The sequence below is a fragment of the Rhea americana genome, unplaced genomic scaffold, assembly GCF_003343005.1.
Source record: "Rhea americana isolate MKP2758 unplaced genomic scaffold, rheAme1 scaffold_66, whole genome shotgun sequence".
Taxonomy (NCBI): Eukaryota; Metazoa; Chordata; class Aves; order Rheiformes; family Rheidae; genus Rhea; species Rhea americana.
Window position 1 is genome coordinate 1,086,981 of NW_028186823.1, and position 13,744 is coordinate 1,100,724.

A 13,744-nucleotide genomic window follows, 5' to 3' on the forward strand; every position below is an offset into this window, starting at 1 on the left:
CTCTGTGTACTGAAGATGACACACTGCATAGCACATCAGTAGTTAGCATAAATGCACAGTTGCATGGAGGTACCAGGCCACAAAGTCCATAYGTGTTTTTTCCTGTCTCATTAGCACTTAGTCAAGGGTCTGTGCTATAGATTTGCTCTGCCTACATATGACATAAATACAGAACACACCAGAAGCCTGAGTTCTGTGCTAGGAACATGAGATGCTTAGAGAGACCAGTCGACAACTCAGAGCAACCCAGTCACTGGGTCCATCAAGATTCCCAACAGTTTCGCAGAGAGAAGCCACAAGCAGCAAAGGGCTCCCAAAAGGAGCCCACAAAGATGAGTTCTCGTTCTCACACAGGGTGACAGCAGAAGCCACTTGAGGACACAGGCGGTTTGATCATAGTGCCTACATCTGTACTGCCAATGTAACTTTTAAATCCACTAATGCTTCTCCTCATAATCTCTGCTGCAGTGATTCAGGCAGAGAAATTGTGCTGTACCAGCTGGCAAAGACTACAGCCTCTGAAGGGCTCTGATGAAGCACAACAGCTTAGTGGTTTAGGGCTAAATGAAAGTATTGAATGCTTCCTAGGGAAAAGCTATTAGGTAACAATTTTTAATCGACTTTTTTGCTTCTTTTGTAGAGGCTAAGAAAGCTTGCATGCCTTTTGCATTTTAAAATAATCTAATTCTTCATATTCAAGAGCTCAGCACGTAGCAATTTTAATGCCTGCTTCCATTCAAACGAACGTTCCCATTCAGCTGACTGCTGACAGTGTGCTCCACAGGGCTGCAGACTAGCTGAGCAAAGTCCCAGCTGTTTGAGGCTCTCTGGGAGATGGAGGTGGTGACAATGCACACAGGCTTGAAGAAGGCACAGCAATGAAGATACGACCTGCTGAGGAGCTGATAAGAAAACTGATTTTTTGGAACTGAGTTTCTGGAAAAATTTCCTAGCTAGGCCTAGTTTTTAGTGAGTCTGCATAYGTGTCTTTGAGCACTATCTTGGGGCTTAGAAAAGCATCTCTAAGGTATTTCTGAACTGCTGCCCACTGGAAGCAGCTTTTGTTCTCCTCACCAACCTGAATTGTTCAACCAGCTACATCTAAGTGTCAATTTACAGGTAGTATTTATCTTCCTGCACCTAAGAGTCCTATTAAAGAAAAAAGTCAACAAAATCACAAGATAAGTATTCTAAACATTCTGCTCTGAAGAATGCAGAATTAAGTGATTTTAGGTTCTTGCTCACAGTCTTATAGCTTTATCTTACTTGCCCACTGTGAGAGCTTTCATGAGCTACCCACATCAAAATCAGGTATCTTTACATACTTCATTTGGTAGCTGCACTCCTCTAATTCACCTAGTCTCTACTTTTTACTCATGCATTATCTATAACACACAGTCTACCTTCCCTACCTTCTCCATTCTTCCCAGTGGCAAATCTTCCCACTGTGTCCAGGCACGCAGACACTTAATTAAGCATTACTTAATTACTATGCTCTCTCTTTATATGTCTGAATACCAGAATGAAACTATCTATGAACAAACCTGAAATAGATTTCAGGCAGTGTGGGAAAATGTCGCAGAGCCATAGTCTGCAGGAAAGGCTTTGTATACCTTCCAAAAGCAAAATTTTAAAAAGGTGCTGCATGAAGAAAATGCCACACTACATTCTGAAATGCTATTTTTCTGCTGTGATCATTCCCCTTTCTCTCTTCCCATTCATAAGATATACTGTCACAAAAACCTGTAACAATGGATCTACATACTCTAAAAATATTTATTTCCTAATCTAAACTTTACTCCCACTTACCACTCAAACAACAAATAGCTTTGGAGACTAGCCAGAGCCAAACGGAGTGCTTAGATCAGCTACAGAAGAGAGGCTGGGAAAGACATCTTCAGCAAAAAAACTTGTTTAGGTCCAATGTTCAGTTTTTATTTCTTAGATCCAAAAGCTGGATTTAAATTGAGATAAACTCTGAACATTATGATATAGTGGTTAAAAGCTCATTTTTCTAGGCATTTCAGCCAATGCATTTTATTTATTGAACAATACCTTGCAAGTCAAGGTTATGGAATGTTTCACAATCCAGTCTAAGTATTTTCTCTGTGTTATAGAAAATGAAAGGAATAGTGTTCAAATCAAGGTCATATAAGCAAGAATTTGAATAGAGATTTAAAACCTGTCTGGTCAAATGAATAGAAAGGTAAAGAAAATGCTGAACATTCTTATGTCTGAAAAGGTGCTTCTTAATATTACACATGCACCTTCTTGCTTCATGAAAAGTAATAAGGCAATGACAACTTTAAGAATATAACCATCTCTAGCATTTCAGGAATTTAGCTAGAGTTAAAAAACTTCTATGATGTTCTATGATGTTAATGTTACCAGGTCTTATTTCACTGAAGACAAAATCTTTAAAAGAAGACAAAACCTTTAAAAGAAGGCTGGCCATGGCATGGCATAATTCCACAAAACAAAGTGAAGGGAGTCAAGCACTTTGATGCTCTATCAATATGGCACCTCACTGTCCAAAACAGAGACCATGGTGACAGTGGAAGGATGCTCTAGTTAATCTCTATTTATAGAGTACCAGACATCACAGCCCACAATTAGGGTTCACAAGGAATCTACAGAGAGGCTTCTGTGGCTGTATCACACCACATGGGAGTGCACTGCACGCCTCCAGAAAGGCCAAAACAATGTATTTTGGTCCTTTGGACAATTCTACTCCTTTTCCCTCTCCAGGCACTGCATTCTCTGAGTCCAAGTCTAGAGATAAGCACAAATGTCCCATGCGCCCCACACACCTACAGCCTCTTGGCATTGCAGAGATATGGTGGATAGGACAATAAAAAAGAAGGACAATAAAATGTCTTTTCCCATCCTTTGCTACCTCATCTCTCAAAGCCTTAGGACCTATTGCACAATACAAATAACACATCAACATAAGATACTAGACTAGGACTTGGGAGATGCAGGTTTTAACTCTGGTTTCTTGGACTTTCTGTGATCATCACCTGGGCATATTCAAATTGCACAATGGAAAATGACGTAAAAAAAACTCCTCAGGTAATAATTACATGAAGGCTGGGCCCTCCAAGTGGTGCACAGCTATACTGACATAACAACCTCTGTCCTGAGAGAGGTACAGCTAGGTTCAGAGAGGTATTGTGCCTCAATTAGTAAGTTTGCTGGATATCAGAGTCTACACAGTAATTTTCACCAGACTCTCTGTGCTATTCAATATGCCTCACTGCTTAGAAGAAGGAAAAAAAAAAATATCAGTGGAGTCAGTGGAGTGCAGAGAGAAAGACTTCAAGTATACCAACTCACTGAGCTTTGAAAGTGCTAGATGTATGCGCAGGCATGCAAGACTGCATAATCCAGCGCATCCTCATATTAACAGTATGCCTGGAAGGATGCAGATCAACAGACATTTCTCACCTGCATTTGCTAACAGGTCCAAGCTGCAAAAACTACTCTGATAGCATCATACACATTAAGCTATTTGGCAATTGTTTCAAAAGAAAAGTGCTCTGCTAGGAAAGTTCTGACCAGCCCTATTATTAGACTCTCATTTGACACCGTTCTATGCTTTTGCCAAGTCTTTGTGCACAGGTTAATGCTCCAATTTTAACAGCTTTTCTGACAGACAGAGAATACAAGGCAGGTTCCTGACAGAAACCTACCAGCTCAGCCACTGCTCCTGAAGCAGCCACCTAACAGGCTTTGCTGCTGTCAGACTGATGGCCTCACAGACTCCTCCATAGCAGAATGGGAAATCTTGACTCCTATCTGAGTCCCGGGTCTTCAAGATTTCAATTAGTTAGAAGTGAGATGCGATGGCCGATTCTGAGACTACTACCATAACTGATGGAAGACTTTTTGTTAAGCTAGCTCTGTAACACTCTGTCACTATGTAAGTTATGCTATAAATTTGCTTAGCTCATAAGATCCTTAACACAAAGCAGAAGGACATTAACATTATGCTTTGATGAGTTTTTAATATTTATGCCATGACTAAATTGGATAAGTRATTTATTAGCATTTAAAAGTGTTAGGAAAAAAATTACTTAATCATGTGGAGAAGGGGAGGAAAAAATGAAAAAACATCCCACATCCTATAAATTCATAAGGATATCACTTATTAAGAGCAGCTGTTAATTAAGTTCAGAGGATAAGGATATCCTCTGATTCAATTTTCAATCAATGTTTTGATTCCTCCAACTATTTTTAAATGAAGTATTGCACACTATCTGTGATTAACATGCTTCTTCATAACTCTGTATTCAACCCTACCGTGTTGCCAGCTTATGGCAGACGACACCAGTGTCTGTTATGACTTCACTCAGTCTCAGTTCAAGGTGGACCTTTCCCTGAAAAACATCAAAAATATCAGACAAAAGTTTAATGTTACTCATAGCCAGTCATACCATTCCAACTTAAAACAAAGCAAGTCTGCTAATGTGAACAATTCCAAAAGGAGTTTAAAGATCAGTTAACAGCTGTAAAGTTATTTCACCTGCCAGAGAATCCAGATTAGTAGCCGTTTTACTCAATTTCAGTGCATAAGAACTCTACCATCCTCCCTTATCTTAGCTCTGTATATTTTACTAATTGAGGGATACAGAGTGCCTCTGGTCTGAGGCTAAAATACTTCGTTATAGCTTTATCTATATTTAGCTTTTAAAAAGTTAAGCAAAGATCTGCAGCACAGTCTTCAAAAAAGATATCACATCATCACAATGTGTCACAGATGGATACCTACAAGTCTTACGTTTTAAATGTTAGAAAACCACAGGGTCTAAAAATTATGAAATAGTGAAACTGTGAGAAAATTATCTGTAAAACTACATTAGCCATCTAAAGGAAAAAAAAAACAGGTCAAAAATGTTGCTAGCTTTCATAACATCTATAATTACATAGTTTTCCACTCCTTACCATCACACTAAATAACCTGGGCCAAAACTACACTTGAACATACTGAGAAAATAAAAGCATTCACAAATACAACACTGCATTCCTCTTCCTAATACTGTTACATTTTGAAACATGAGCAAATAGTCTCACTGGCAAAAACTCAGCAACAGCAAATGCAAAATACATCTTGTTGTTGGCCTATGCTGGCATACCATAGCTGCCCAATGATCTATTTAAGGTATCATGGCCAAAATTGAGTCACTGACCTTCACAACTATCATCCCCTTCACCCTTTTTACTGAAGGACCCTAAAATCCTTCTTGTTAGTTACTCAGGGTGCTAACATGGGTGTCACCTTCGACTCAGTTCTGTCTCAACTCATATAAGAGACTGTTGCCACCCCTGTCATAAGATCTTCCAGATTTGACCTTTTTCTTTTTAAACACCCCCAGAACTCTTACCAGAGACTTTGTCTCTTCTGACTGCCTACAGCAACCTCCTCCTCTACAAGAATGTCTATCCTGCTTAACAAAAGATCAAACCCTGGCCCCAAATTTTAACAACGCTGTTAAGATCTACTTCCTCTACAGCAGATTTGTCTGGAGGAGATCTAGTGGAAGCAGCCTAAACCAGAGCACAAATATACTACTAAGTGACATGGACACTCAGAAGTTTTGATTAAACTCGTTCCCTGGTTCTCTGGCATTTAGCAGTTTAGATAAACTCACTCCAGTGCCTGAACATTCATATTGCAAAAGTCTATGAAAGGTGCCGCTTCTTACTGTGACAGTCAASATCTCTCCTCTTCTTGGGCACTCTTGTCTAAGGACCGTTCTTTCTGTCTGCAGTCTTGAATGCAAGCTTCATGCTTGCTTAGGTATTTTCTTTCATCAGACCTTTATCTTAGTATTCTACTAAGTCAGAATACTTTATCTTAGTATTCTGACTTGGTAAGAAAGATTTTTTTTCCTGACTGAGGGCTACAGTACAGGTCTTTCAAGTACATTTGGTAGAAGACACTCGTATTTATTCAGAAAACAAAAAAAAGAGGCCTGAGCTGTATAAAACAAAATCTCACACCATATCTAGCCCTCTGACCTCTGATTCACCTCCATTTCACCAAGAAATGAATCCTCTCTTTACTCAGCATATAGAAATGCCAACATCTGTCATTTTCTTCCAAACTTGAGCCAGTTTTCATGGACACGAAAAAGATTTTTCTGCGCAAGTACATAAAGCCGGTTCTAGAAACACTTCTTTAAGACTCAGTCCTGCTAGAGTGACCAGAAAATACGTATAACAAGGGCTAAGCACACAATAAGCTGAGAATTCTGGTCATGCAGCACAGTTTTCTGGCTTTATTTTTACTACATTTTACCTTTTTCTTCACTGTTCTCTCTTCTGCCTGTCACATACTTTATCACAAGAGCTAGACCATGAGTCTCTGGAGAACAAATTTATATTACGTACCAATAACAAAACACTGCTGCCATCTTCTATTGATCTTCTACGTAATACCTTTATTAGAGAAATTAACACTAATAAGAGTTTTGAAAGAATTAAGAGGCAGGAATAGAGAATCAGGAACTCTAGAGAAAATGCCAAGAAGGTAAGATGGTGTTTTTATAGAAATATTTCTGCTGATCTTAAGCAAAGAGAAAACCGGTCTCTCAGGAAGAAAAGAATGCCTCAATACACTTAGGTGAGCCCAAATACAAATTTACACTGCCAATTTGTTAGATTTTGCTGAAACTGAGTAAGACAGTTTAAAAATTAGAAATTAAGCTCAAAAAAATGCTTTAAAGTCAGCATTATTTCACACATTTTCCCAGTTATATTAAGTATAAAAATACAGTGCAGCCTCCTTCGGGATAAATGCCAATTTTTCTTGTAGCTCTCATTTTTCTCTTGTGAAGACTTCGAAACTGGCCAGCTGCTCCAAAAGTGACTCAAAGCTTTGCAGAGCAAAACAAAGGTCATGGAATCACTTGGGCTGTCAGCCCTATGACTATTCCCAGAATACCTCATTACTTCCAGTTAAAGAATTCAAATACAAAAATATCTTAAAATAAAATAAGGCTGTCGTAATATACTTGTGAGGTTTAATTTGCAGAAAATAACCCCTCCATAGACAGAATGCCTTTTTCCAAATCAATTATACCTTTAGGCAAAACATAAGGATCCATCTGAACAAATTTACTCTTGAGCAATACCATTAGTTGGTCTACAAAATATTGGATAATGCATTTTTCAAAGAGAAGATAGAAAACTATGCAGCATTATAAAATCATCAGTTCAGCTAACCAACAGAAGGTCAGTCAATTACCTACACAGAATTAAATGGACCAAAGAAACAGGAAGCAGCCAGCATGTTTGTTTTCTGATAGTTTTTAACTAAAAAATTAATATTATTAAAAGAACTACTGTGATAATATCTACAGTCTCCAGTTGTACTAGATGCACATAGTTAAAGACTGCCTCTATGAGCAGGAAAGATTAGACAAAGCAGCAGGATTAAAAAAAAAAAAAAAAAAAAAGTATTTTATTCCCATTTGACAGCTGAAACACTGGGGCTTGCTCCTGTTCAGATGAAATCCCCACTGCAGAGCCAGGAAGCAAATCTAGGATCAGTCCCAGGCCTATGTCTAGGATCAGTCCCAGGCCTATGTCCTGGGCATGGGTTTTTTCCCCTCTAACTGTGAACAAATTCAGAGAAGAACCTGGAGGTTTGAAAATTTTAAAGTAGATCGCATTAATTACTACACAGATTTGTATAGAAAAGTGTGTCAGGATGTTCCTAGAAGCAGCTATGTTCTTTAGCACACCCCCCATATTTAGCTGGGCAGAATCTTTTCAAGGAACAAGTATAAGGAGTGCCAACTCAACTGCTGCACAACACTTCCTTTTTCATAAGCTGTAGGTCGTATGTCTTTCCTAATCATGTCTGACATACCATATTGGGCCCAATCAGGTTTCATATTTCAGTTCTTCATTAAAGAAGTCACCAGTAGATTGAGTTTCTTGTAGGGAAGTAAACAGTGTTCAGGAAGAAATCAGTAACAATAACAGCTGTAAAAATGGTCTTACTAAGAAAAAACTGTATGATGCTTGTTAAATATTCCATTTATTAAAAAGATAAAAGGATCTAGTTCCATTCTTGCTGACATGTTCACAGCTCTAACAGATACCAGTAAGAACGACAAACACACTTTTCAAAAAACAAACTGAACTAATTATAAGCTTGCAAAGCAAATAAAAGGAAAAAAATAAAATAAAAAAGCAGAACCAAAGTTCTCTTTTTATGTCTGCAGGAAAAGCTTGGTCTCCACCAATTTTATTTCTCCTTGGAACGTAACCATAAGTTACTACAGACTGAAATACTAGAAGACAGTTGTAAAACAAGTAAAACTATATAAATGCTACTTACCTGTATCATGTTTCCAGAGGTTGTAAATTTGTGGTTTAATTTAAACACAGTGTGTTAAAGAAAAAAAAAAAAAAAAAAAAAAAACCACACAACCACAGATTATCCTAAGGTTATTCTTATTACAAAGCTCTGCCATATTGGCGTGAGCCACTTTTAAACATTTTGAATAGATGGTGGGCCTCAGAGACAGTAATTCCAGAGTTGCCAGGACAATACTAGGAGATATTTCTTAGTGCAGTTGTGCTCTGCACACATTTTGGACTGGAATCTAACACGTATCATGTGATCCAGTGGTTGAGTGTGGACTCAGATAAAACATCTGACCTAACTCAAAACAGATGCAGTCTGATTTTTCAGGGAAAAAGTTATATATATGTATATAAAAAAAATACTGATACACCCTAGAAACTTCTGTACTGTATCTTAGGTTTCAGTAAATACAAAAAGGATTCTGACCATGTAAGTTTAGAAAACAGGAGCTAATCTGTCTACATCTGTTAACTTACACCTTCAAGGAGCTATATCTTCACTAGGTCATCCTTTTTGTTACTATGAAATAGTTTTTAGAAATATTTCACTTTTAAAAAACTCAAAGGAGAAAAAACATGTCCTCATTGTTAATTCCTAACAAAAATAGGTAAAATGTTTAATTTTCAAGCAAGAGGGTTGGATATCAAAGACAACTGTCTTCACATAAAGGCTCACACACAACTATAATTCTTGCTTCTACAAAGTAACAGCAGCTGATACCATTTACATTTTTCACAACACTTAAAGCAAAAAAAAAAAAAAAAAAAAAAAAGATATTGCTTCTGTTAACCTGCTGGACATGACACTGGTGCTCACCAGCTGTTCCACTTCTCTCTAGGTTTGCTGATTTTGCTGAGAATCTTTCCCCTATGGCAGGAGTGCACATGCATGAATTTCAAAACACTTGTCCCACATGGATCCATTGAGACCCCTACCTCAGCACAGCTCCCCTGATCTCATCAACTCTGCAGCTCAGCTCACTGCTTCAGAGTGTGAAAGCAGGGCCTGGGACCCACCTGTGGCTCTTCACTCTTCGTACTGCTACAGAGCGGCTGCAGGTGGTATCACTCTAGCACCAGGAGATGGAGGAGGGAGGAGGAATAGCAGGGATAGGTTGCAGAGAGAGGGCTGGGCTAAGCAGGCAACCTGACACAGACACACAATTAATACCAACCCCTCATTATTTAAGATTCTCATGAATTTAGAATCATGATACTCATGGGATGTTGGTTCACTGTTCCTCACAATAAAAACACAGTTTAAAGTTTCAGAGAAAGCAGCCTACGGAAAGGAGCCCTGGAAGAATCTTAGTTCTGCAGGTACCCATGGACCAATCCAAAGCAAGAGATAACCTGTGCTGCTGCTTTTTCTGCCTTTCAAAATTTTGCTTCAGGATCTGGCAAGCGTTATTAGCCAGATCCTGCCTACTTTGACACTCTCTTAGGCAGCTGAAATGTCACTGTCTGGCACTGGAAAAGCTGAAAAACAAACAAAGCAGCCCACCCAATCTCTACGGGCTCCTTAAACGTCTGTGAGTGGGTGGAAGAGATAAGAGCAAGGGTGCAGCTACTGCTTTAAGTAAATCTAGCCCTGCAGTATTAACAGTACCCCACATAAGATCACAGCCTGATGGCAAGTTTGAGAGCAGGAGAAAGTTTGTTTGCTCTCTACATTTACTGCTGTAACAGCTGCTTCTTCCTGTAGCAGAGGGCAGCAGGCTGCTGGGGAAGGTCTAAGTATCATGCTCCAGATCACAGGCTGCCTCTTGGACCAGGAGACAGCATACAGAAAGCCTGGAACAAAATACAATCTACTGATGAGGAAGGTTTAACAGCTCTAATAAACACTGTATGGATTCGTAAGTGCTAGACAAAATAGAACTCATGCCTGCTTGGCTTCTAAACATACAAATAAAGACAAACTAGCATGTCACCGGCACTAGGTAATTAGGAAAGCATCTTCAAACAGCACAATATTAACTTTCTTGTTTCTTTAAAGAAGTACTTCAATATGATCAAAATCCTTGCAATTGCTTGCATTCTTCTCAAATACTTTAACATGATACACTGGGTGGATATTAATCACCTGGTTTTCATGTTCCCAGACAAACTGTGTTTTTCAGATTTAGAATTCAGCTATGTTATTTTGAAATAATGTAAATTTTTAATGAAGTGGTGGGTGCTCTTTACTCTGTGCTATGTTTCAGATTAGCTTTCAGAATTAAGAAATCGAAACCAGATAGACTATCTTACTGCTTTGTGCTCCCAAGTTTGAATATAGTGCTCTTATATTCGAATCAGGAGGAAGTCTTGCCACAAAGCAGGATTTGGTCAACAACTGGTCTTTTCATTTATCAGAAACATTATTGTGAAACATTACCATTGTTTACACATGATCAAGTGCTCTGATATAATTAGGCTGGTAGGCATGTAGCCTTGAGAATTTCCCATTCTATCAAAACAGAGATTTCACATCTTTTCAAAACAACTAAAAGACAGAAACCTGAAAGCCACTGTTCATAAAAAAGAGGATCACACCCATTTATTTCCTGTGTGCGGTAGAAAGTTGATACTGAACCTGGAAGCAGCTTCTTCTTTTTAAAATTTGCATAAAGCCATGCTTATAGTAGGTTATATAAAATGTGCCAGGAACTGACTCATCTTTATGCTTGAAGCATTTAAATACCTAAATAAAGACAGTTAATGTCAGTGTTGGACAATGTGTATGTTATGTTCTAAACTGTTTAACTAAGTAAATAATTCTACCAATCACTGGAGTGATTGCTCAGTACAGTTGCTTATAAAGACAATCAACTTACCTTCAAACTGTTATGCTTAATAAAAATAGCAATTAACATCTGAATCATTCGAATTTAACACAGTTTGCTCTACATACATATCTAAAAAAACCATTGCTTTATGTAGAACAGGAGGCAGGCAGATACGGGAGAGATTCTGGCAACTTCCACAATATCAAGACGATAAGGCAAAAGAAAAAGTAACATGCTTCCAACTTCCTCTGAAGATCTGGGATAAATTCTCTTTAATTGTTAAACAGAACTGAATTTAGTAGAGCTTATTCAGAAGCTTGAAGTGAAATCCTGGCTCTGCATAAGTCATGGCAAAACTCCCACCCCAGCAGAGCCAGGATTTCATTCATGAAACTTGACATTTGGAATACAGACACTGCACTGAATAGGAAGGTGCTAACAAAAAAGGAGGTTCTAAGCAGCAGAGTGCTCTGCCTATATTCTTCTAGGTAAAATACAGGAAACATTTGAAAGCCATGAGTGATTTTCAGCATAAAAAAAGGCTTTTAGGTGTACTCTCTAAACATCTGTGTACTCTCTAAACATCTCTGTAAATAACATTTCCCACTAGGGACTCATATATGGTCCACTAAGTGGCATTCATACCAGTTTGTTCTCAAGAAAAGGCATATTTAATCAACCATAATCAAAGACCAGTGTAAGCAAAATGCAAGTGTGGTAGAGGAAGGAAGAGCTTTGGGTGTCTGAAGAAAGTATTTCTTAGCATCAGTGAATCATTAGCACAAAACATTGTGTACAGAAGGTTAAGATGTGAGACCGTTTGCTTCCTCAGTGCTGATTATCTGTCTTTTACTTTTTTGTGTGTGTTGTTAAGTTGATAGCTAAATGGATAAGTTTCAGACACAAAGTTCTTAAGAGGAGGAAGGGGAAATGAGCAATTTAAGTTTTATGTCAAATTTTTTTTCCTCCCGACAATAAGTTTTACAGAAGACCTTGAGAAAGACTGGCTGTGCAAAAGCACTCTGTCATTTAACACTGGGAACTCAGCGGTAAGAGAACGTGACCACTGTTACATTTGTCACCGCTGTGGAGGAAGTAACTCAGAGGACACTTGAAAGGAGGAACTTTGTAACGCAAGAGGCTGCCCATGAAAACATTTCAGAATGAAATGACTCTCCTTGCCTTCTTCCCCCTCTTTAATATATATCACTACCATTTGGAATATGATAGGATATTTTAGTGYTTTTAGAATGCACTTGGATCTTTAATTGCTTCACTGATTACATGCACACGGAGTATTTCAGTTGAAAAGCTCAAACTTTGCAAAACAGACCTGAACTAGGCARGGCTGAAGCTACTGTGGGGGGGGGAAAAAAAGATAGAGAGAGAACTGCTCAAAAACAACAAAAAAGTCCTTATAAAGATCAGATGTGCACTTGAGCTTAAACTCCACTGAGAACATACAGACCACTAGAAGCATCTGTCCTCTACAGCCCCAGGCAAATGTTTAAATCAGTTACTGTTGGGTAAACTTGTGTATATAAAGGAGAAGCAAACATGCATGGATCAAGACAGATGTACACACAACAGAATGGCAATTTCTAGTTACAGTCCTCAAATAGCATAAGAATGAGAAAACAGCAGATTCTGAAAGACAAAAGACTAGTAGAAAAGAGATATCACATGGAAAGTGTGCAACACCATGCTCTTATTACACTCYATCTGCTTAAAAAATTGTCTTCTGATGTTAGTCCCTGTCTGTTTCGAAGCAAAGTTAAACCATTTTCAGTCCCCAAGTCCTGTTTTACTTCCCACTGAAATGCTTTTACTCTTARATGCTGCATATTTAAACTCTAGGCCTGGTAACCTCCCATTGAGGAGAAGGCAGCCTCCACCAGAGGACGGGAGCTTAAACTCCTTCAACTAAATCTGCACAAACCTATTTGGTTACAGTCTCATACTTTCAAAACAAGTTCTCCAGTCTGGAAAGTTTAGCTATGAATTATACATTTAATGGCTGCTGTCAAGTGTTATTCTGCACTCCGTATAATAAGTCTTCCTGACAGCATTTAACATGTTTTAATATATTCAAAAAGAAGACACTCCTAATTCATGTCACTTCATATCTGTATACCAAACAAATATAATTTTGCTAGAGTTCAATCATTTGTTCTCCTCAGAGCAGCTTGAACTCGTGCACTTACAGCACAACAGGTCTATGTATCATCCAGGTTATAAACAGCGTTTGGGGTACGCACTGGCAGCACTACAATGGATATGCACTTAGTTATCTTCAAGCTAGCAAGAGCAAAAATAGCCATGAAGATGGGGGAGGTACTGATTTACCAGTAGAATAAAAGCTTTTCATCCTCAAGAGGTAAGAATAKCCCACAGCTGACCTATACACCATTATGTCCTGGTGGCTACTGTCACCCTGCTAGTCAGATTAAAGGAAATTCAAGTGTTCCTGGTCACAGTATTCCACTGATCTCAGCTAGCTAGTTTACTAAAGCTTATGAACCATACCACAAAGGACATATGAGGGGGTAATGCCCAATCTGCATCTGTGAGCTGAAGAGCTGCGCAGCATCTGT

General features: G+C 38.5%; 1 protein-coding gene across 3 annotated transcripts in view; it reads right to left on the reverse strand.

Moving 5' to 3' along the window:
- Positions 1 to 13,744, reverse strand: part of RASA3 (RAS p21 protein activator 3) — a 182,000-nt gene that overhangs the window by 51,393 nt on the left and 116,863 nt on the right. For all 3 annotated transcript variants that reach the window (XM_085320869.1, XM_085320870.1, XM_085320868.1), the window contains one exon: positions 4,303 to 4,379. In XM_085320869.1, coding sequence (XP_085176995.1) covers positions 4,303 to 4,379 — 77 coding nt within the window. The remainder of the gene's footprint in view (positions 1 to 4,302; positions 4,380 to 13,744) is intronic.